Below are 25,166 nucleotides of genomic sequence, written 5' to 3'. Positions count from 1 at the left end.
CATTCCCCGGGGAGGCGATAACCATGTTGCTATTGATTTAATTGTACAACATATTCGGACAAAGCTTGGTCAGCATGATCTTTGCAAAATATATCCTAATGTGTACGTTATAGAGTCCACATTTCAGGTATGCCTTCTGTTTTATGTTATTTGGTGTTGTAAGCATATTCTTCACCCCCCTTTTTTTTTTTTTGGGAGTCAAAACTTTGTATGTTGGCTTTGACTTGGGACACTAGTAAAAGTTAATTACTGCTGATCTGCTAGAGCATAAAAGTAAGAAACCTTGCTAAACCTTGTTTCCTGAGCTTCTTGCATCTTTGACTCCAGACTCTTAATTGTAAATGTTTTTTTGTGACTGACTCAATACTAGATGTTTAAATTAGTCTTCGTTATTTTTTTTTAAAATTTTTTTTGGAACATTTCTATAATTTAGGCATGCCAAACTCTAAACTTGAATTTTTAGCTCTGAAATGATTTCACAATCACATTTCATAGACCTTAATCTAGTTGTTCTCATATTACAGATTAGAGGCATGCATACACTGAAAGTCCATATTGACACACTCATGGAGCCATAAAGACCCCGACTCTAAACAAAGGAAAGGCTGAATAAGTTTTAAGGCTTCTTTTGCTAAACGGTGGGCAACTTTATTGCCATCCCGTTTCACAAAGTGCAAAGTTAAGATGGTCCATATTTTGGGCAATTAGAATACAAAGTTTTCTTAATCACCAACTACTTTTCTTCATGAGGAAAAGTCGTTGGTGATGTTAGAAAACTTTGTATTCTAATTGCCAAAAATATGGCCTATCTTAATAGAAGCATATTTAAACAAGTATACTTGCTGATGATTAAAATGCCATACCAATCTGAGTGACTTGTAGGTAACTCTGCTAACCAGGCTATTGAACTAGTCATACAGAAGGGGGTTCCTGAATCGCATATAATATTCTTAAACCTTATATCTGTGAGTACTTCTTGATGCTTGCTGATTACATATTAGTATTTACGTTATGACTACGCTGATTTACCACTATCTTATTCTGCTTTAGGCTCCTGAAGGAATTCATTGTGTTTACAAACGATTTCCATCCTCAATGAAGAATTTCGTGTCATACCAGCTAGGGTTGGGGGAATTTGGTGATCGTTACTTCGGCACGGATGATTGATCATAGATAAGTGATCCTAATTGGGCTGTGGCAAGTCAAATAGATTGTTATACAGAAACAGATTTGTTTATGCAACTCCTGCTGCCGACTTGTCTTCAACTTTCAAATTATGGACTGTATTACACTTACGTCCTAATTACGGTTTGGTTGCTTGAATCGGTCAAATTGCAGTATTTAAACATTGTGATGTCATTGGCATCAAAATGCCCTCGTATGCAATTTGTAAAAGTATGGAAATTTCAAAGCAATATAGCCAGGAATGGGATGTCTAGGGTCTGGTCTGTGCTCCGTACAGTATAGCCTTGTTTCCATTGACTAATAGACCTAGTTTCCATTTGAATGTTATTACTTATTATGAACCAGACAAACATACTCGAGGTCGTATTTGGGTCGAAAATGTATATTTGATTCCGAAGGTTGAAAATGTCCCCAGGTCATAAATATATATCGTATTTCCAGGGTCTGGGTAAGGGTCGGCATCACATTGACTTGGAAGTCTTTGCATATTGGCAGGTTCCATAAATTAGGTCTTACACGATTGGCTCTACTTGACTATTCGCCAATGAATAGAACTTCCAAAGCCTTGGAATTCGACCATGGTGTCAATTTTTTATGGTGAATGTCAGCGTCAGTCAATGGTTTGGAAGTCCCCTGTAATCATCTGAATTCTAATCATTTTCTCCACTATGAATTGCGTTGGTTCTGTATATATTTGCGAAGATATCTTTCTAGTCTATATACCATTTTCCATTGCATATCATAAGAACTCAAGAAGCATGGGACACAGTACTGCATTGTTCCTCCTCCTTTCATTTTTACTACTGTCAGGAACTTCATACCTTGACAGAGTCACACTTGGTTTCTGCAATGCAGATCCTAATGTGGGTTGCATGGATATCGAGAGGAAAGCCCTTCTAAAGCTCAGAGAGGGACTCACTGATCCTTCAGACCGGCTTTCATCTTGGGTTGGAGTAGATTGCTGCAAATGGAGAGGTATAGGCTGCAACAAGACAACTGGACGCGTGGACAGCCTTAATCTTCGCAACCCGTATGTAGATGTTTCGGAGAGTGATGATGGAACACTGCATGCTTTAGGAGGTGAGATCAATCCTTCATTGCTTGTTTTGAAAGATTTGGTTTACTTGGATTTGAGCATGAATAACTTTGGAGGTCTAGAACTTCCAAGTTTCATTGGATCACTAGAAAAAATAACATATCTCAATCTATCTGGTGCATCATTTGGTGGAGTAATTCCCGCCAATCTTGGAAACCTTTCAAAATTGCTTCATCTTGATCTCGGTAATAATGCTGCTGAGAGTGATCTCAGATGGCTTTCCAGTCTTTCTTCCTTACAGTTTCTTAACTTGGGAGGAGCATACCTTACCAAGGCTGCACCATATTGGCTTCCCACTGTTAATATGCTCCCTTCACTTCTTGAATTGCATTTGCCTGGTTGTGGACTTTCCATCCTTCCACCTACTCTTCCTCATATCAATTTCACATCACTTTTGGTTCTTGGCCTCTCTGCCAATGGTTTCAACTCCACACTTTCTCCCTGGTTGTTCAATCTGACTGAACTAGTCAGCCTTGACCTAAGTATGAACAATCTCAATGGAGAACTTCCAGAAACACTCGGGAGTAGTTTGACTCATCTGAAGAACCTTGATTTGTCAGAGAATTCAGATATCGGAGGTCAGTTGCCGAGAAACTTGGGAATGCTATGCAATTTGCAGTCTCTTGAACTTTCAATCAACAAAGTTACTGGTGAGATAACTGAGTTCATTGATAGTTTGTCTACATGCACAAACAGCAGCTTAGAGAGGTTGGATTTAGGTTATAACAGTCTGACAGGAAATTTGCCTAATTCATTGGGACTTCTTAAGAAGTTAAGACACCTCACGTTGTGGTCCAACTCATTTCAGGGTTCTATCCCAGAATCTATTGGAAACTTGACATCTTTGGAGGAATTTTACCTTGCAAGAAATAAACTGGGTGGAGTCATCCCAGAAAGTTTTGGGCAGCTCTCATCACTCGTTGCAGTAGATCTCTCTGAAAACACATGGGAAGGTGTTGTAACAGAAGCTCATTTTCTGAAACTTCGAAGCTTAAAAGATGTGTCAATCCAGAAAGCCTCCCCAAACATTTCCCTAGTTTTCAACATTAGTTCTAAATGGATACCTCCTTTCAAATTGAGATACTTGAACCTTAGATCATGTCAATTGGGTCCCAAATTTCCTGCATGGCTTAGAAATCAGACTGAGCTTGTCACGGTGGTCCTCAATAATGCTAAGATTGCAGATACCATACCAGATTGGTTTTGGCAGTTAGATTTGTTATTGGATGAACTAGATGTTGCTTACAATCAACTAGGCGGCAAGGTGCCCAACTCGCTAAGTTTCAGCTATCCTGCTAATGCTGATTTGAGTGCAAACATGTTTGAGGGCCCCCTCCCACTTTGGTCAAGAAACATTACAACGCTCTACCTCAGGGATAATTTGTTTTCAGGGCCAATTCCTTCAAACATTGGTGATGTGATGCCGTCCTTGTCAGATTTAGACATCTCTAGGAACGGTTTGAGTGGAAGCATTCCCCTGTCTTTAGGTAATCTAAGCCTACTGACAACCATGGTTCTCTCAAATAATTACTTGTCTGGTGAAATTCCTCATTTCTGGAACAATATACCATTCTTGTATATTGTAGATATGTCAAACAACAGCCTCTCTGGTACAATTCCAAGATCCATGGATTCTCTTGGTTCACTCTTGTACTTGATTCTCTCTAGTAACAACTTGTCAGGCGAACTTCCTTCATTGAGAAACTGCACTGGCATGAAGAGTCTTGATCTTGGGGAAAATAAGTTCTTTGGAAACATTCCGGCGTGGATAGGAGAAAGCATGCTCTCTTTGTTGATTTTACGCTTGAGTTCCAACTCATTCACCGGAAGCATTCCTTCAAACTTGTGTGGCCTTTCCAATCTTCACATATTGGACCTCTCACACAATAACCTGTCTGGTCATATTCCCCGCTGTGTTGGTAACTTGAGTGGCTTGAAAACATCTTTATTCTCAGATAAAGATACATCATACCTTTACCAGGGAAAGTTGAAGGTAGTGGCAAAAGGAAGAGTGCAAGACTTCGATCCCACTCTCTATCTTGTTAATAGCCTAGATCTCTCAAACAATAACTTATCAGGTGAGATGCCGAGGGAGCTCACGAGCCTGATAAAGTTGTGGACCTTGAATTTATCCATGAATCATCTGACAGGAGTAATGCCATCAAGGATTGGGAGCTTGGAGTCGCTAGAAACTCTTGATTTGTCAGTAAACCAGCTTTCAGGTTCCATTCCACAGAGTATGGTTTCATTGACATTCTTGAATCATCTAAACCTCTCATACAACAACTTGTCTGGGACAATCCCAACAGGCAACCAGTTTAACAGCCTGGTTGATCCATCAATATATGAAGGCAATACCGCTCTTTGTGGTTATCCGTTGCCTGATTGCCAAGTCAATGGTGGAACTCCTCAGGGTCCAATGGGAGGTGGAGAAGACAAAGCCTTTGAAATGTGGGGTTTCATCATCAGCATGGTGATCGGTTTCGTTATGGGGTTCTGGGGAGTTTGTGGGAGTTTGGTCATCAGCAAGTCTTGGAGGAAGACATATTTCCAGTTTACTGACAAAATGATTGTTGCTTGTATACGGAAATACCAGGGGGCACAGGAAATTTAAGTAGTTTTACTTCAAACTTGTTTTTTTTTTTGTTTGGTCATTCTGGAGTAAGCTTGTTGTTTTCTGTTCCTAATAAGAGTTTGTAAGCTTTTCTGTTCTAAGCTAAACTACAACCTCTTACATCTTCTCTTCTTTTTACCTTTGCACGCCATGGTCATTACTCTTAGTCCTGTACATTAGTACATACAACTATACCAAGTAGAACACACACAAATTATTATTTTCTTCTTTCTGAAATTGAAGCCAAATCGTTGCCAACTATTATTAATCAAGGGATCATTTTGTCGTGATCAATTATCATGTGTCCGTCATTCAATGGGGTAAATACACACGTAAAAAAATAAGCATGCTGTATCCATAAACATCCAAATAAAATTAAGCATAAACAAATCATATTACTCCGGATGTTTGGATAGAACAATTTCAAATTTTAAATGCTGAAATTACAATTCCATCATTTATATTTCCCATATCAATTATAAATTCTGTTTGTTTGGATGTAAAATTTGTAATTTAAATAACCACATCCATAAGCTGCATGTCAAGTTTTTCGGAAACGACCAAACTGACAAGGTAGCGGAACGTTATAACGTCTATTACGGGAGAATATGTCTCCTCATAGTCGATTCCAGGACGTTGTGAGAAACCTTGCGCCACAAGGCGGGCTTTATATCTAACCACCTCATTTTTCTCATTACGCTTTCTAACAAAGACCCATTTATGGCCAACAGGATTTACATCTCGGCGTGTCTGCGTTATAGGCCCAAATATCTGTCTCTTTGCTAGTGAATCTAATTCAGCCTGGATCGCATCCTTCCATTTAGGCCAATCCGCTCTTCGTTGACATTCTTCAACAGAGCGAGGTTCGATATCGTCATATTCTATGATTCCTTTTGCAACATGATATGCAAATGCATCATCAATAGCAATAGAATTTCTATCCATCATCTCATGTACACTAGTGTAATTCATGGACATCTCCCTATTCTTTGGAATTGGTTCTGACATTAGAGCGTCCCCCAATGATGTCTCTTGGACATAACCATAATCCGGAATATTCTCATGAGATGGATTATTCACATCGATGATTAATGGATTATTTTGTGCCAAACTCGCTTTCTTTCTTGGGCGAGAATCCATCGAACCTTTGGGCCTCCCGCGCTTCTTGGCAGGGAGCCCGGCCTTAGCCACTGCGTAACCCATATAGGGAATGGCAGCGCTGTGTTCACTTCCTTTGGGTATGGCGTCATGTCCTCTAATTTTAGGGACATCAATCCTTGCAGGCACGTTTGCAGCAGGTATGTGTGATCTCGTCACTTTAGCAATATCAGAAAACGCATCAGGCATCAATTCTGTTATGTTTTGAAGATTGAGAATTCTCCGCACTTCAATTTCGGACTGTGCGGTTGGGGGATCAAGATGAGACAAAGTGGGGACAGACCACGACAATTCCTATCGTTCCTGTTGAACATTTATGTTCTTATCTCCCCCTAACGACGGGAAGACTGTCTCATCAAAGTGACAATCCGCAAATCTAGCAGTAAAGAGATCGCTTGTCAAAGGTTCTAAGTAGCGGATAATAGTTGGAGAGTCATATCCAACATAAAGGCCTAATCGTCTTTGGGGACCCATTTTGGTGCGTTGTGGCGACGCAATTGACACATAAACTGCACACCCAAATATGCGTAAGTGTGAGATATCAGGTTCATACCCAGTCACCATCTGGGATGCAGAAAAAGGTTGAGTGGTAGTGGGCCTCAGACAAATAAGCACAGCTGCATGCAATATTGCATAGCCCCAAGCAGAAATAGGGAGATTGGTGCACATTACCAATGCTCTGGCAACCATTTGTAGTCGTTTAATGGCGGCTTCTGCGAGACCATTTTGGGTGTGAACATGAGGAACTTGATGTTCAACTTCAATCCCAATGGACATGCAATAATCATCAAAAGTTTTTTATGTAAACTCCCCAGCATTGTCAAATCTTATAGACTTAATAAGATGATCAGGGTGGTGAGCCCTTAACTTAATAATTTGAGCTAGGAGTTTAGCAAATGCAGGGTTCCTTTTGGACAAAAGCATGACATGGTGGTTGAATAGGTCCACAAATATCACCTTGGATTTTTTGTAAGAATTGTATATTTTCTTTAGTGTCCTTTGCATAGGATGGTCTCGATCCTAATTTGCTAAAGAGCAGGCTTTGCAGAATGAATGATGGGCTTTAGAAACAACCAATGAGGATTTTGGTTGAGCCACGAAGTCACAATTGACTTTAGAAGTAGAATTTGGAGTCAAGGGAGAATAGATGGCGTCAAGGCCATTCTTGAGCCGCAGGGGGACAGCGCCGTGAGGCGCAGGTGCTCCATCCTGGTCCAAAATTCAAGTTTTACTTCTTTTCGTTTTGAATAATGGATGTCCGTGTGAAGTCTTTAAAATACGGATCATCATATCACGACTTGGATGTCCAAGCGGTCATGCCAAAGCCTATATGTGTCAGAATCCCATAAATCATCTCTCATAACATGATTGGATTCAATGATTCGAATAGTGGTTGCATACAACCCACTAGAACGACACATAAGTTTCTCTACGACTCTTTTATGTCCGTAGTCATTAGAGGTAATGCAAAGGAACTCTTGTTCATTCTCACAATGTGTTTCCACATGAAAACCATTGGCTCTTATATCTTTAAAGCTCAATAGAGTTCTTCCAGCCCTAGGAGCATAAAGAGCTTCAGAGACATTTATATTTGTGCCATTTGGCAACATAAATTGGGCTGGTCCTCTACCATGAATCAATTGAGATGATCCAGCCATTGTAGTCACAGAAGATCGAGTAGGTGTCATCCATAGGAATAATTGCCTATTTTGAAGGATTGTATGTGTAGTTGCACTATCCACGAGACATTCTAGCTCTCCGGGAAACATACTGAAAAATAATAAAGTTCGAAATTAAAATATGTCCAAGACATTGAATAAAGTAAATCGAGACTTTATTAATAATAGTCAATGATTACATCAAAGTTTCTTGACCAAAATCTAATCCAAAATAAAAATCAAACTTTAGACAAATTGTAGTCACTCAATCCGTTTGGTAACTCCAATTTGGTTGTGACCAGGTAAGGTAAGGCGAGATTTTGGTGGAGCAGTGCTCACTTTTAAAACCGTTCTCTCAGTTCAAACCTTTCCTAGACATCACAATTACTCGTGGATGAACCTAGTGAGAAAGAGTAAATACAATAAGTCATTTTATTGATTAAGGCATATTTGCCATTACATAATTCTTGGAAAAATAAAGGACTACACTAATCAAAATCTGCGGCATCCTTGTGCACTACTTTGTCAGATTTGAAGTCCGCTATGGTGAGATTAGCGTTGGTATCATCACCATCATCTTCTTCTTCATCGGCAAAATGTGCCTCTTGCTCTCTTGCTTCTCTATATGCTTTATAATGTGCAGCCAATTTGTTGCTTGGATTGCATTGTTTGAACCAATGTTCAATAGATCCACATCTATGGCATGCATCATTGTGATTTCCTCCCTTGAATTGAGTTGCATCTTGCGCACGAGGACGGGATTGACGTCCTTGTTAGACGATGGCACCACCTCTATGGCTGGCAGCCTTGTGTCCTCCTCTCCCACGTTGGCCATTGTTGCCACGTGTTCCCGCTCTATTTTGGCGGTTACCTTCCTTTGTAGGGTGGTTATATGGACCAAAACATCCTTTTTGTCCCTTAATTTTAGGGTTCCGCTCTTTGCGCCCTCCTTTGGGTGCATTATTATAATTCACCTCTTGAACACTCTTAGTTCCGACTGGTCTTGAATTATAATTCTTCACGAGGATGTTATCATGTTTTTCAGCTATAGACATGACATTAATTAGCTAATGAAACCTCGTGATCCGTCCAGCATTGTACTCATCTCTGTATTGCTTTGATGCCAAAATTGCTGAGACGGGGAAGGTGGAGAGAGTTTTCTCAATTAGCTCTTGCTCTGTGATGGGTTGTCCACAGAACCCCAACATGGTTTTGAGGCGTAGAGCTTCTGAATTATATTCAGCGACGGACTTGAAGTCGGCGAATCGTAGATTGCTCCATTGAACCTTCAAGTCGGGGAGGAGGGAATCCTGGACATTACCAAAGCGCTCTTCTAGCACAACCCATAATTCTCTAGCATCCTTGATCGCCATGTATTCCAATCAGAGTGATTTATCCATGTGGCGTCTCATCAAGATGAGGCGGTGGCATTATTCGTAGCCGTACGCTCGACTATAAGCGCAGGGTTTGGTGCCTGAATTACGGGTAGGATCCCTTTTGAAGTGAGATGGTTCTCAACATCCGTGACTCAACTGTGGTATTCCGAGCCAGTTGAATCAAGCATAGGAAAGTCAAGCTTCGGTTTCGACATCCTGAAAGCAAGAAGAAGAAGTAGATTAGTTTCGGAGTCAAAGCTTCCACGACAACTAATAAATAATAAGATTTCCGAACTATGCTACCAAGAAATCGATTTCCAATAATATTTGGATTAGACCGAAACAATGATGTTTATATGGTCATAAATCGATGCTTATGGACGCTCTTAGTCCGAAGTCTTACGAACGCTCTTCGTTCATTTATAGCATGAATCCCCACGATTCCGCTTTTCAAAAAATCAAACCCACGTTATAAGAAAGGTGGGATGTAGAAGAAGGGAGGTTGCAAGTCCCCGAGAAAAAGGATAAGAAAGTAAATACAGAAAGCGGGAACTTTAATCTTAAAAACTTGTTTGTTTGGACCTTGAAATCTTGAACTTGGAGATGATGTAGGTCGAGTTGGCATCAACGAGAGGACTAGGGGGGTCGGTGATGTGCAACAGCTGTGAAGAGGGTCGTTTGCGTGGGCTGCCGAAGGTAGGAACGCGGAGGATGGCTTATTGGTGTGCGGTTCGAAGGCTAGTGTAACTAGCAGTCTTGCGGTGATGTTGCAGGGGCAGCAGCGCAGCGACACAAGGCTGCAGGCGCACGGGAGCGCAGGCAGGCAGCAGAGGACGCAGGGGCGCGCGCGGGGCAGGTTGTGGTGGCGGCTAGGTTAGCTCGGGCTAGGGGCCGCGAGGCTAATTGGTGAAGGAGTTTTTCAGTTTTTGGGTTTTATTTCAGAGTTAAGGTTCGTGCTGATAACATGTTTAAGAATGATAGAATTCGAGAAAGATTGATGAGAGAATTGTGTATTCCATTATTGAGAATAGGAGCCCTATATATAGGGATTACAAAGTACATGTTCTAATGATACAACCTTCTCTCCTATTACAATCATACTATGGGAGAGATTGATGAGTTAAGGTTCGTACTATTCCGAATAAGACTAGGAATTCTATAACCTTCTCTCCTATTACAATCATAGAACTAATCCTAGTTTGATTAGGCACACAAAAATCGATTTCCTTCAACAAAGAACTCTTTTTACGTTTAGTTTCTCTATAGATATCTAAAGATGACCTATTTTTAAAAGGAGAAGAAGTAATTTGAGATTTTGAAATCTCACTCATCCTTCAACCATTTCGTTCGCTTATAGAAGTTCACTTTCTGTCACATTGTGTCATTCCACTCCGAGTTCTGAGTCCAAACTGAACTCATTGTTGGTTTGTTAGAAAACAAGTTATTGTTGCAACTGCTGGCATTTTAAAACAATATCCAGAAGTTGAGGTTACATGACTATTAGAAGTTTAGATGCACTAATTTTTCATAGTATAGCTTTACATTGACTAGAGAGTTTAGTAAGCTTGCTGCATTGAGGAATGACTGAAGGAGTAATTGCATGACCTATCAAGTACATCAAAGTGCTAATTCTCGTTTTGCTCAGCACTTGAAGATAAAGCATCACATGTGTAAGGAAATTAACATGATACTTGATAGTTTGTAAGGAATATATGGCTGCTAATTTTCTCCAAGTCTGTTAAAAAAAAATTCTGGAAGATCATCATGCACTATACTAACCCCAATCTTTGCCAAACTGTTGGCCATCCAAGTGTTCCTTTACTTTTTTGTAGTTTCTCTCATTGAACGCTTATAGTATATTTATGATAGTAGATTTTCCATTTTAAGTCTTTCATATTAATGTTGGCAAATTTCAAGTGGTCTGCAGCCCTTAATCCACACATTGATATGCAGGATAGCTTTCATCCAACATATTCTTATGCAATAAGCTATATGCACATGCATGTTGAAAATGCAAGTAGCCGAATTTTCTGCATTACAAGCTTAAAAATTACTAATCAAGATGCCAACAAGATGATGACCGCTATCTTCACTCTGAATAACATAGAACAAAATCACAGAATCAGTATCAACTTACAGCCTTAAAATATGAAGCTCATGAGCAAGCTTCAACTCGGTGAATAAACCCCAAGCCTTTAAGTGAAGGTTGAAGCATCTCTCTAGTTCCTTCATTATACAAAAAGCCATAAATCCACACTACAACACCAATCAAGCCCTAGAAAGTTCTTGCGCCATCAACATTAAGCTTAAAATTTTGAGTGCTAGCTTTCCACCAAGAGAGCATTTTAACAGTGATTCCTCTGCACAGCAGCCTTACTAGTAGCTTTAACCCTTTCTGCAGCTTGCTTTAGCAAGCACATCTTAAACCTCCCTTACTCTTGGGCTTATACACAGTATCCCAACTTGTTAGGTTGATTTTCTTCTTATTCTCAATAACACGCCATAGTAAATTACTGTTAAGCCTATCAATACTAAGACAAGTCCCGGAAAGAAGTTTAGTTGTTTGCATGCATGCATAAATGGGGACGGAGGATGTCACAGCTTGTACCAAACTACCAATACAGCTTGGTAAATCTAGCATGCATGGAGAACAATAAATCAATGACTGTCACATTCAACAGATTTCCCTATAACAAACAGTTTGTGCATTGCTACCCTAGCTTAAGCAGCATTGGCTTAAAAGTAAGGGATAAGTCATGTGCTAAGAAAATATAAGAAATAATTGGAGAAAATTTTGGCTCTTCCAAGAGAGCTGTTGTTCAAGAAATTCGAGGGTGCGAAGAAATTTATTAGCAACTATAAGCAATGAAGTCCTCTTAAAGGCTATGGCACTGGCTCTTCCAACCAATGCATTGTCCTGCTTCTAGCTTCAGGGTGCTTGTGTGGAAGTCCTCTTAACATGGTCTTTTCATGGTTCTGGTGTTGAGGTTCAAATGGGAAGTCTGCAGTGCATTCGTTATGGCATCGGTTAAGAGAAACATGCATGGATTGGAATTTAAGGATCTAACTTGTTATAGTTTAGAAATGCTTCCACAAGGCTACTGTTTCATTTGGAAAGTATATATGTTATTCAAAGACACTGCAAGGGAAGTATTTTTGGAATTGTATTGTTCTTGAGGCAAACTCAAAACTTGACCCCTATTCATACTTTTAGTAAATGCAGCTCCTCATCCTGAGCTACCTGAACATTGTATCCATGCCAGCTGCAGATGCTATATTTACCATATCTATCAGTAAGCAAGGAGGTGATGGTACGTAGGCTGCTTGTTTGGCTGTTTTAAAAGTTTAGCTGATATACTGTGGAGTCTGGTTATAGAGTTGCTCAGTCCCTGGATGCTAGTTGTATGCTAGGTAGCAAATGAAGGGGTGAAGAAACTCAAGAAGTGATATGAAGACCTAAAGAAAACTTTTGGTGCAAATTAGAAGCGTCAATACAAGATAATCAAGTTTATTTGTGGAGGCTGCAAGACTACTTAGATATGAATTTGCTAGCTTGTACTGGTTTGCAAGCCCTCTTCAACTTGTTGTAGGGTAATTAAGTGAAGGTGGAGATTTGTGGAGTGCTAGATACTGAAAAATTTGAAGAGCTGGATTCTATTGAAGATGGCCCAATCAACCTTTGTTTCATCGGATTTGTGGAGAATCAGAAACTGTGGAACGTTTGTCAATTTGAATCCCTGGGAAGCTATTAAGCTACTGGTGCAACAACAAACAGAATACTTAAAAGGCTTTTGATCTACAACCAGCATGATCTCACGGCGTTCTGAACCTCAAGCACTGCAACATTGTTAGAACCACAGATTCTTCCTCCAATCAAGCTTCAGTTACAACAACCAAGTCTCCGCCATTAATTGATTTATCTCCAGCTTGATATTGTTATTGTCAAGGATCTGTTATGGCTAGAGTTTAGCATCAGTTACAAGGCTAGGATTGAGCAGCTTGATATTGTTGTAATTACAGTTGAATGCTTTCTGTAAATGTAACCATGTATACTACTATATATTGTAAAGAGTGCAATTACACAAATCAATGGAAAATTAATTTCTTCATGGTATCAGACTAGGTCTCGGATCCTAACCTGTACTTCCTTTCCTCCTCTTCCTTTTGTGTCTTCTTTCTTGTCATCCATGGCTACTTCATCCTCTTCCAAGACCCCTACCCCTACCCAAAACACTTCTCAGTTCATCAAACTTAATGAAACCAATTACTTAGTATGACTACGACAGATCAAACCTTACCTCCGTGGTGCAAATCTCTGGGGCTATGTGGATGGAACCATTCAACAGGCTGATGCCACCATCACCATTCCTGACACCAAAGACACTCCGGCTAAGACTATTTCCAATCCTGAGCTTGCCAAATGGGTAACAGTTGATCAACAAATTGTGAGCATTCTCAATACTTCTTTAACTGAAAACATTGCCCGTCTTACCGTTGGATTCGACACTTCCAAATCCATCTGGGACTGCTTGTCTCGCCATTTTGCTCAGAAATCTGTTGCCAGTGCTACAAGTCTCAAGCTTCAGCTATTCGATCTCCAAAAGGGCACCCAAATTGTTGATTCGTATCTCCAACAAGCAAAGTCAATTACTGATGCCGATCTTGTCGTCGCCACACTCTATGGCCTTGGTCAAGAATACCTCATGCTGCGTACGGCGCTTACCCAGTCTACACTCCCTGATTTTTCTGATTTTCGTGCAAGGATCTTAGCCTTCGAAGCCCAGCAAAATGTCCATTCCTCTTATTCTCCTGCTTCGACCTTGTTTCATCACGGTTCTGCCTTTAACACCCAGCCTCGTGGCTCCACCGTCGAAGCCCAGTCCCGATCTGGCACGGATCTCCAATCCCGTAGTCCTCCGCTGCACCTTGACGGTCGGCGAGCCTTCACCGACGGTGGCCACTACCAGCGCCGTCGTGGAGGTGCATCTCGCCCTTTCCCCACTTTGTCATCGCAGTCCGTGTTTTCCCAACACGGGTCTTCTTCTTCTTCATGGCCAGCACGTCCTAATTGACAGAATGGGCTTTTAGGCCCAAGTCCACAGTGGTGTCTGAATTGTCACACAAATCAGCATCATCTCTCTTAGTGTCCAGATCGTTTCGTTGGCCCAACCATTGCTCCTCCCTTTGCCGGTGCACATTTTTTGGGTGATCCCAATTGGTATCCTAATACTGGCGCTACTCATCACATGACGCCAGTGCCACTTCAAAATTCTCAGCCTTATGGTGGTCCTTATAACGTTTATATGGGTAATGGTGATTCTATGCCTGTCACTCATTCTGGTAACCTTCCTTTCTCTGTAGGCCATTCTAAATTCTCCTTAGAAAATGGCTTGTGTATACCTTCCATTCGTAAAAATCTCTTATCTGTTACTCACTTCGCTAAGGATAATCTTGTCTTTTTCTTATTTGCTCCTGATTTTTATCAAATTCATTGCTTACACACTGGTTGTCACCTGTTTCAAGGCCCTTGTAAAGATGGGCTATATCTCCTTCTTTTGTCGTTCGACCCAACAATTCCTTATACTCTCACAACCGTTCATTCCTCTCTCTGGCATAATCGTCTGGGCCATCCTTCTGCTGCTGTCTTAGATTCTCTAAAGTCAACTATTGGTTTTCCTTCTCAGTTTCATACTTTTTGTCGTGATTGTGCACTTAGCAAATCACACCAATTACCTTTTCCATCCAATAATGTACTTGCTTATGAACTTTTTCATATTATTCATAGTGATGTGTGGATGTCTCCTGTGTTGTCAGTCAGTGGCTTTAAATACTATGTTGTGTTCATTGATGAATTCTCACGCTATACATGGGTATATCCAATGCGCCGCAAAAATGAGGTTCTATCACATTTTCAAACTCTTGTTGCCATGATTCGGAATATTTTTAATGGGGCTATTAAATTTCTTCAGAGTGATAATGGTACAAAATATGTGAATACTGCCTTTTCTCATTTTTGCAAGTCTTTGGGAATACAACAAAGATTCTCATGTCCACATACACCGCAACAAAATGGCCTCGTTGAACGCAAACACTGCCACCATGACCTGTACTCTTCTCCTTACATCTGGGGTTTCTCAAAATTTATGGGTAGAAGCAGCTTTAACCTCTGTTCATATTATTAATTTACTTCCTACTCTTGTCCTCAATTGGTCTACTCCTCATTTTCGACTTTATGGCACTTCTCCATCCTACTCCTCTCTCCGTGTCTTTGGTTGCTCTTGTTTTCCGCATTTAGGTTCCTATATTTCCAATAAACTGTCCAGTAAAAGTGTCGAGTATGTCTTTTTAGGATACATCTCTAATCATAAGGGCTATAGGTGTCTTCATCCCTAAACAGGTCGACTCTATGTGTCCCGTCATGTTTTATTTAACGAAAATTCTTTTCCGTTTAAAGATTCACAGGTCCAAACTACCGCTAATCCGCTAGATTTTATGCTATTGTCTAGCCCAGTTCCTCCGCAGGCCCACTTGCCGAGCCCATTGTCATCCCCATCTGACATTGGACCATCTCAGCCTCCTTCTCCCAATGGACAAATTCCTTCTCATTCTGACCGAGTTGACTTTTCAACTCCCATCTCCACTATGCCAACGTCCCCTCCGACCGACGCCATTCCTTCTGAGCCCGTGCTCCCACAGTCTTCCCCTGCTCGTCCCATCTAATAGTACGCTTATCGCCGTTCTACGACGGCGAATCAGTCCGTTCCAGCCCCAACGAATCCGGTCGCATCTTATGTCACAACTCCAGACTCTGCGACCCTAGTCGCGTCCTCCTCCGCCGGTCCCTCATCCGAGCCTCCACTTCTCCGTCCTTCCTCCACGACCCAAGTCGCGCCAGCTCCCATTGCACAACCCAACGCTCCTCTGCCACCGCCAGCACCCGCACCTGACGCGGCTCAACCCCCCGCAACAGCTCATCCCCATCACAGCATGGTGACCCGTCTCCGTGACGGGATTGTTTAGCCCCGACAACGGACTGATGGCACGGTTCGCTATCCTATACCTCGAGCTCTCATCTCCTTGGTTGAACTTGCTGAACCCACCTGTTACTCCCAGGCTTCCCAAAAATCAAGATGGCATCAGGCCATGATAGAAGAAATCAATGCACTGCTCAAAAACAACACATGGACCCTTGTGCCACCCTCTCCTTCTCAAAATGCAGTAGGTTGCAAATGGGTCTTCCGTATCAAGAGGAAATCAGATGGCTCTGTTGAAAGGTACAAGGCTCGTCTTGTTGCCAAAGGCTTCCATCAACAACAAGGTATCGATTATGATGAAACATTTAGTCCTGTTATTAAGCCTGCAACTATTCGTACTGTGATTACTATTGTTGTTTCCCGAAGTTGGCCTCTCAGACAATTGGATGTCAATCATGCCTTCCTTCATGGCATTCTTAAGGAAGATGTGTTCATGGTACAACCTCCTGGCTTTGTTGATCCTTTAAAACCCTACCATGTTTGCAAACTTAACAAAGCACTTTATGGGTTGAAACAAGCACCGCGTGCTTGGTTCCATCGTATGAGTACATTTCTATTATCTGCTGGTTTCACTCAGAGTCTTACAGACCCATCTCTCTTTATTTATCACCATGGTTCACATATTATCTATTTTCTCTTATATGTTGATGATATTGTGGTGATTGGGAGTAATGACCGTCGTCTTCAGAGCTTTATACAGTGTCTTGGGCAAGGTTTTGACATCAAGGACCTAGGTCCCCTTCATTATTTTCTTGGTTTACAGGTTACTACTCATCCGCATGGACTACAAATAAATCAGCTTAAATATGCTCATGATATTCTCTCTAAGCACGATCTTTTGTTGAGCAAGCCTGTCAGTACACCACTGTCTGCCAAGTCTGATCTTACTGCTACTGATGGACCACTTCTTGAACATCCTACAACTTTTCGGGAATTGGTTGGATCATTACAGTATCTTACTATAACACATCCTGACATTGCATTTGCGGTAAACTTGGTGTCTCAGTTCATGAGTCAGCCATGTGTACCACATCTCACTGCTACCAAATGCATTCTCCGATATGTTAAGGGCACTCTTGGACATGGATTACTCTTTACACCTCAGCGTCAGCCTGTTAATCTCTCAGCCTATTCGGATGCTGATTGGGCTGGTTGTCCAACCACTGGTTATCTCGTGTACCTTGGCTCAAATCTCATCTCTTGGTGCTCTAAAAAGCAGCCCACCATAGCCCGCTCCTGCGCAGAGAGTGAGTACCGCTCCCTTGCTCACGCTTGTGCTGACACGATGTGGTTAGGCTATCTTCTCTATAAACTTGGTGCTCATATTCAGTTTCCATTGTTATTGCATTGTGATCATTTGAGCACAACATACATGGCTTCCAATCCTATCTTTCATGCTCGCACAAAACACATAGAACTTGATTATCACTATGTCCGGGAAAAGGTTGCCATTGGGAGCCATAGGGTCTGCTTCATTCCTTCCGTAGATCAATCAGCTGATCTGCTCACCAAGCCATTACATAAGCATCGCCATTCCTTGCTGTCAAGAAAACTTGTGAGTCCAGGACCCTCAAGTTTGAGGGAGGATGTTAGAACCACAGATTCTTCCTCCAATCAAGCTTCAGTTACAACAACCAAGTCTCCGCCATTAATTGATTTATCTCCAGCTTGATATTGCTATTGTCAAGGATCTGTTATGGCTAGAGTTTAGCATCAATTACAAGGCTAGGATTGAGCAGCTTGATATTGTTGTAATTACAGTTGAATGCTTTCTGTAAATGTAATCATGTATACTGCTATATATTGTAAAGAGTGCAATTGCACAAATCAATGGAAAATCAATTTCTTCAAACATTAAGCTGTTATTGTTGAAGGTGTCTGAAGAAAGAAGAAAAGGAGGTGCATGATGGGCAGTGCATGACCATGCAGGACTCAATAAGATGTGAATTTGGGAGGCGTAGTGTAGAACTTCATGTTCCTTACGGCCAAATCTGTGTTGTGGTATTTATGTACCCAGATCATGTAATATGGCAACTCATGTGGTAACTTCTCATGCTTCCAAACATGTTTCTAGTTTCTCTTAGGGATATATGTTTTAATGCCTGTATCTAGATACAATATAGATAATCATTAACAACTAATTCAACTAAGGGATATCCTAAGGTACAAAAATTGGCACATTCAAGTTAGGTAAAATCCATGCATGCAGATATATGCTAGTCTACTAGCTGCAAATGTTAGATTCACTTGAAATATTTATATTATAATGCTAAAATTTGTAATGCAAATTGAACCAGGAGGAAGTCTTGGTCGAACTTTTGTAATGCTAAACCGTCGCAACTAAACAAAAGACTAGCATTTTGTACGAGAAAGAAGTAACCAAATATTAGATTTGGCTACTGACTTGTCGTGACATCAAATTATATATTAAGAGCAAGAGTCCATATCAGAACATTTTATGGAGCACAACTATGGCATATCAACTTTTCGGGCACGGAGATAATACAGCAAGTTCCGTTCTCTGATCTCTATATAAATTGAGCAGTCTGCCATTTCATTGTATATATACCTGCTCATTAGTTCATTTACTTCATCATATCCTAGCTAACCATGGAGTTCACCAACCTCGGAAAATGTCTATGTTTCGCTTTGATCCTCGTGATGTTTGGGGCTTGGTCTTCTGAAGCCACTTCTTGCACACTCCAAGATGCATCAATGTATGGGAGATACGAGCAATGGATGGCTCGTTATGGACGTGTCTATGAAGTGATCAACGAGAAGGAGAAGTGCTTCCTAATATTTAAGGAGAATGTAGCATTTGTAGAATCATCCAACAATGATGCAAGCAAACCTTACAAATTAAGTGTCAATCAATTTGCAGACCTTACAAATGAAGAATTCATTGCCTTGAGAAATCGATTCAAGGGTCATGAATGTTCCAGAAAGACCACTTCTTTCAAGTATGAAAAAGTTACTGTGCCAGCTACTGTAGACTGGAGACAGAAATGAGTTGTAACCCCAGTCAAGGATCAAGGCCAATGTGGTACGTAATTATTTAAGCATCTAGCTAGAACATTATTATTTATAGATGATAAAACAACTACCATTTTTTTAGTATAAAAGAATACTAGTCTAACTAGTAAGAATTTGTCATATCTATATACAGGATGCTGTTGGGCTTTCTCAGCAGTGGCAGCCATGGAAGGAATCACTCAACTTACTACAGGTAAACTAATCTCTTTGTCCGAGCAAGAGCTGGTTGACTGTGATATGAATGGTGAAGACCAAGGTTGTGAGGGTGGCTTGATGGACAATGCATTTGAGTTCATCAATCAAAATCATGGACTTAGTACTGAGGCTAATTACCCCTACACTAGTGTTGATGGTACATGCAATGCCCAGAAGGAAGCAAGCCATGCAGCCTCAATAACTGGTCACGAAGATGTGCCTGCAAATAGTGAAAATGCCCTTCTTAAGGTCGTCGCTAATCAACCCATTTCTGTTGCCATTGATGCTAGTGGATCTGATTTCCAATTCTATTCAAGTGGTGCTTTCACAGGAACTTGTGGAGCAAGCCTAGACCATGGTGTTATTGTTGTTGGTTATGGAGTCAGTGATGATGGGACTAAGGCTTAGTTTGGGATTGCTGTGCTGTGAGAAGAAGCACTTCCGAACTTGCTGTGAGAGGAAGAACTTCCAAACTTGCTGTGAGAAGAAGCTGCTGAGTGTTTGGTAAACTAATTTTAAAAGTGTTGTGAGAATGAAAAGCAATTTATGAGTGTTTGGTAAGTTGGAAGGCAAAAGTGCTTTAGTTGGGTATAATTACTAAAATGGTCATACATGTTAAGATATGCTATTAAGATAGATAATATTGTTTTTTCATTATGTAACCATACCAAACCAAAGAATTGCTCATGTATTATCCTTGTACTCTTGCTTGGACCGAATAAAAGATTTACTTTAAACTCTTAAATATGCATATTATATTCTACTATTACACAAAATAAGTCCAGAATATTTGGATTAATTTCCCGACCATAGTTCAACGGGAACCATTACACAAAATATATTAAAGTTACTTGAATTTTGCAACTAAATGCTAAGTATATGCATTCATTAGACTTTGTGCAATTGTATTTCTTAACACCTTCATTTCTTGTCTTCCCGGACCATCTCCTTCATGTTCATTGTCCTCCATCTCTTCAGTAGTCTCTTCACTTGAGTAATTTCCACTTTCATCAAAATCAAGATCTCGTTGAGCATATCTTCTTATGTAGTTATGAAGAGCCATAGTAGCAATAACTATCTTCACTTGTTATGCAAGAACAAACTTCATGTTTGCAAACTAAATAACAAGCCAAATCTTTGTTCTCTGCTTAATGTCAAGAGAAAGTAAAAAAGATTGGGCTAGATGAATACCACAGAGACTGAGGCGACAAGGTCATACATCATTATCCCTGCATCTGCTAGGGCAAGACTAGCACATGATATTACTACAGGAAGATCACCTGCAACTGAAAGGAAATAGTTCATTAGCAAGCAAAATAGTAATATTACTGCCTTGCACTCAACTTGAATCATATTAGGTCGTTTATGACACAACTAACAACATAATCACTGACTGATATGCACTGCTAGTGCTAACATTAAATCGTTGACATATCTCCGTTCTATTCTTAAAAGTCTTCTCTCTTCAATAGAATTGCTCATGAAGATTATACTTCTTTTGCTATCTAATTACATTATTGCACTCAATGTAACAAAGGGAAGTTGTGGAACTCTTATATATACGACACAATTGTCCAACTGAAAAGCCAAGACAATTTTCTAAGGACGCCAAACTTGAGTCTAAGGAATACCAAGAAAGTATCAGTACATGACAGGACCCGCCCCAGATTTCACCCTGAAATCCGAAGTGGCCCTGCGGGGCCCACTTTAGAAGAGATTCTACCAAAAATTTGGCGAAACTTCCCCTAAAAGTAGGCTACCCAAAACCTGTAGGAAAACATTTACACTTCTAAATCATCCATCCTTAATCTTCTGGAGCCATCTGCTCCCCAAATCACAACTCCAATTTCACAAATATCAGTCTCAACCCAAAAACAATATTAATCCCATAGGTTATCAGAGCAATATTAATCCACTAGGTAACAAAGAAAACAGAAATAGAATGAGTACGCGGAAGCAATGCTGTTGGCTATGCCTCGACTCCATGTACGCCCGACCTCAACTAATTTCGCCTGCAAACTGGGCATTTGAAACCGAAGGGCCCAGGGGAAAAGTATTGAAAAACACGTTAGCGTGAGTGGACAAAAATAAACAAATTAAAACCAAATGTATTTCATACTTTCCCACATTTATTTCTTTAAAAATCCCGATGCATGCAACAATTTAAAGAAACACAGCTTTAGTTCAGCTCAAGAAAACCGACTAGCCCCGCTAGCCACAACCAAGCAAAGAGGAAAGAACTCTGATACTCAAGAAAATAAGACCAGCCCCGCTGGTTAAGGGAATCGGACTAGACCCCGCTAGCCCAGCAATAATATAATGAGTAGGGGAAGATGATAGTCATACGAATAAGCCACTCAGGCTTGGGTGATAGCCTCCCAGGCTAAAGAACTCCCATAACTCCCGTAATATACCTTTACGCCACTAAGTGTAGCGATAGGATACTGGGCTACAGAATTACTGTCACAGAGACAGTAACCTGCGCCACAAAGGCGGAAGGGCTACGGTGATCCCATCACCGCGCCACAAAGGCGGAAAATCAATGCTAGCATGATAAAATCACCCCTCAGTATGGCACAGGGAAACATAACCGAAAACCAAGTAAATCCATAAATACATAAGGCTTCCCCAACTCTCGCAAATGAATTTCCAACGACGTGTCCCACACGCCAAGAGTATCATCATGATTCGAAACAAAACCAATTCCAAAATCATCATCGAGGCATTCCCAATGCCAAAACCGAAAGTCGATAAACAAACAAGAAATAATTCCATCAAAATCTCATTTCGAAAATCTTTCGGAGATCTCAAATCGGTGAATGAAAAATAAATATGAAATTCCGAAAATCACCTCGGAAAAGAATTCATTGAAAATCACAATATCAGAATTTCAAATAATAATTATAATCAATTTCTGAAAATCAATTCATATTCTCAAAAACAACTCATAAATCCAAATCCAAGCATAATAAGTTCATATCCGAAACTCATGAAAAATCAATGTCAAATTATAATCCAAGACAAAATATCATGGTCGATAAATAAAACGATAATTAAATAAACCAATAATTTCAAAATAAATGCATGCATCATTTACTTAAAAACAAAAGTCCACTCACAGTACTATTGGGCGACCACGCAAACGAGTTCCTTCATTTAACCGTAGCTCGCGGCATTGCCCTGTACACAATTATATTTCCGTAAACGACAATCCGATAAAATAATTACGAACCTAAACGAAACCCGAAAATCCCTATCTCCATTACTTCTCAAATTCAACCCAAATCTCTTCCACAACACCAATTCCTCAATTTATATATCCCACAACGAAAACGAAGGAAATCCGACGGCCGGATTTCCCACAATTCAATCACAAAACTTCAAACTTCGGAAATTCACAAATAATTCCAAACCCCTCCAAAATTCACCAAACTTCACATACAAGCTCTACAACAATTCTACAATTTAATGGGCTAAAAACTGAAATTAAAACACTGCCCTACACGCCTCCACGCGCCACCAACAGTGGAAGCGCGTGGACCCCACGCGCCGGCGGCAACCACCTCCGATGGCCACCAAAATTTGGCAGCACCATCTACTCAACAAACCCAACCTCTTTCTCAACTACAACAAGTTGCAATTTTACCTGGAAGAGCTCCAATTTGGCCGGTGAAAATTTTCCAGAAATTCCAAGAACCCTAGAAATTGAAATTGTTAATTCGACCTCTACACTACAAATTGAAATGAAAGACGTTAGGCGAAATGATCTATGTCAAAAACCGAACCTTCGACGTCAATTTGGTGGCCGGAGACTGCCGGAATCGGAAAATATCGGCGTTGACTCAAAACTGCTACAGTGACCGTCCTCTTCTTCTCGTTGCTGCACCTTCCACAGTTCATATTAAGCTACGAAACGAACCCAGAAATGAAGAGAAGGAAGAGAGCTTTCCAACGACATCTTACACGTCAAAATCCGTCGCCGGATGGAGGAGTTATGGCCGGAAGAAGGTGAAGAGGTCGGAGAGGAAGAGAGAATCGGGGAGAGAGAAGGGAGAGGCTCGGTAAGTTTCCGAAAATGGAAACTTACCACAGTAACTCGGCTATTTATAGAAACTTACTATGAACAGTAACTTTAGTATTTTGGCCATAACTTTCGTATACGAACTCCGATTTTTACATACCACATATGCACGCGCTCGGTTTAACGTCCTCTACAACTTCCATGAAGAACATTTTCTCAAATTTTGACCCGAACAAAAAGTCATATTTTATGGCCCTCTAAAAGTACTGAAACGACAGTAAAAGTGATAGTAAATGTCGTTTACCGTCCTAATGATTAGTAAACCGGTGAATTAAGATACGGGATGTTACAGTACATATCATAATTTTGGGGACAAATGCAGCACCTTTGTATACAAGTATCTAGCCAGTGGCAGTGATCTTGTATATTGGAGAAAATCAACAAGGAACATGGTCCACGACCACATATTTGTAAAGAGCTCATAAACATGAAGAGCCTACCGAAATTCAATTTAATCTAGGAACACCTCAAACATCGACAGCTTATAAATATGCATTGAAATTCTATCAAGGAAGGTTGATCATCATTATCAACCGAAAATGCGTGCTATTTCTCTCTCCCTAGTCCACATTATCAACCAAAACTTCATATTCATAAGAGCTTCAAGCATACATTTCTTCCGGGCTTAGTAAAACACATCTCCCCACATACCATCAATCATCTAAACACACAAAAACTTAGACCCCTTATAATGGTCAAGCAACTCGACATTCAACAGCAAATATAGCCTAGTACTAAGAAAGCTTTAAACACATTGACACAATTCAAAATCAAACTAAAACTGCAAGCTCAGTTCTTTGCGTCCAAAATAGTTGCTAAAATTGAAAAATCCCACATGAGGTGAGCTGAAATCAATTGAATAAGTCCAATTCGACATGGAAAAGTACTAATAAATCAAACTAAAAACCAAAGCAAGAGAATTTAACAATGAGAGAATAAAGGAAGGAACTTTTGGGTGAAAGAGAGAGAAGGGCTTACATGCAGGTCTGCATTGGTGGAATTCACGGCCATCGGTTCGGACCTAGTCAACGTCGTCGTTTCGGAAGATGAGTGGCTTGGCTTTCCGGGCTGTGGAGGACGGCGAGTAAGTACTCGGAGCTCCTCCAGGTTGTCCGGCCATTCGGGCTCGCTTGGGAATTTCAGAGAGGCGAAGGTGGCTGAGAGCCTGAGAATGCATCTGTTGCCTAAGCTAACTCTATATGCTCGATGTAATTTTCAGAAAAGGATGGGGACAGAATTGGAAATTTGGTATAATTCGTTAATCTTGCACTGTTGCTCCGTGTTTTTCATAGAAGCAGCTTCAAAGCTACGATTTGTGGCTACTCAGTATCAGCTTTTGGGAGAAGCCATTTGGCCCAAAAGCAACTTCTAGAGAACTTTACCAAACACCATCCCATAAGTTCAAAAGCAGAAGCAGCCCCAAAAGCAGTTTCAAAATCAATCCCAAACTAAGCCTAAGTATTGGTTGGTCAAGAACTCATGGGGCGCACAATGGGGTGAAGAAGGGTACATAAGAATGCAAAGAGATGTTGCTGCACAGGAAGGTCTGTGTGGTATTGCTATGGCAGCCTCCTACCCCACTGCATAAGTAATATACCATCCAGTGAATATTATGATATCTACATGAACTGCTTGTGCTTATGATGCTTAAAAGTTACCATATATATCTGTAAGAAAACTACTAGTGTCATCACAAAAATGAAGAACTCTTTTTATGTTTTGTTTATGTATGATTC

The 25,166-nt window shown here is 40.6% G+C and overlaps 1 protein-coding gene, 1 long non-coding RNA gene and 1 pseudogene across 6 annotated transcripts; 2 read left to right on the top strand and 1 right to left on the bottom strand.

Moving 5' to 3' along the window:
- Positions 1-2: 2 nt before the first annotated feature.
- Positions 3-5,118, top strand: LOC133725403 (receptor-like protein EIX1). Of its 3 annotated transcripts, XM_062152651.1 has the most exons (4): positions 3-127; positions 525-638; positions 883-965; positions 1,051-5,118. In XM_062152651.1, the coding sequence occupies exon 4, from the start codon at positions 1,854-1,856 to the stop codon at positions 4,893-4,895; it is 3,042 nt and encodes a 1,013-aa protein (XP_062008635.1). In that variant the 5' UTR covers positions 3-127; positions 525-638; positions 883-965; positions 1,051-1,853; the 3' UTR covers positions 4,896-5,118. The 3 variants fall into 3 exon arrangements, with proteins under 3 accessions (XP_062008635.1, XP_062008636.1, XP_062008634.1); XM_062152652.1 differs by lacking the exon at positions 3-127 and having other exon boundaries at positions 139-965; positions 1,051-2,265; positions 2,842-5,118; XM_062152650.1 differs by lacking the exon at positions 3-127 and having other exon boundaries at positions 139-965.
- A 13,613-nt stretch (positions 5,119-18,731) lies between these two features.
- Positions 18,732-25,018, top strand: LOC133725401 (senescence-specific cysteine protease SAG39-like; annotated as a pseudogene).
- Positions 20,191-23,662, bottom strand: LOC133725402 (uncharacterized). 3 transcript variants are annotated; one of them, XR_009854415.1, is made up of 6 exons: positions 23,135-23,662; positions 22,996-23,047; positions 22,469-22,529; positions 21,300-21,368; positions 20,541-20,635; positions 20,191-20,427 (listed from the first exon to the last, which is right to left on the bottom strand). It is a non-coding gene; the product is annotated as an uncharacterized LOC133725402 (long non-coding RNA). The 3 variants fall into 3 exon arrangements; XR_009854416.1 differs by having other exon boundaries at positions 20,191-20,353; XR_009854414.1 differs by having other exon boundaries at positions 20,191-20,635; positions 23,135-23,660.
- Positions 25,019-25,166: the final 148 nt, after the last annotated feature.

This window comes from Rosa rugosa, chromosome 1, assembly GCF_958449725.1.
Source record: "Rosa rugosa chromosome 1, drRosRugo1.1, whole genome shotgun sequence".
NCBI lineage: Eukaryota > Viridiplantae > Streptophyta > Magnoliopsida > Rosales > Rosaceae > Rosa > Rosa rugosa.
This window is presented reverse-complemented; position numbering and strand designations above follow the sequence as displayed.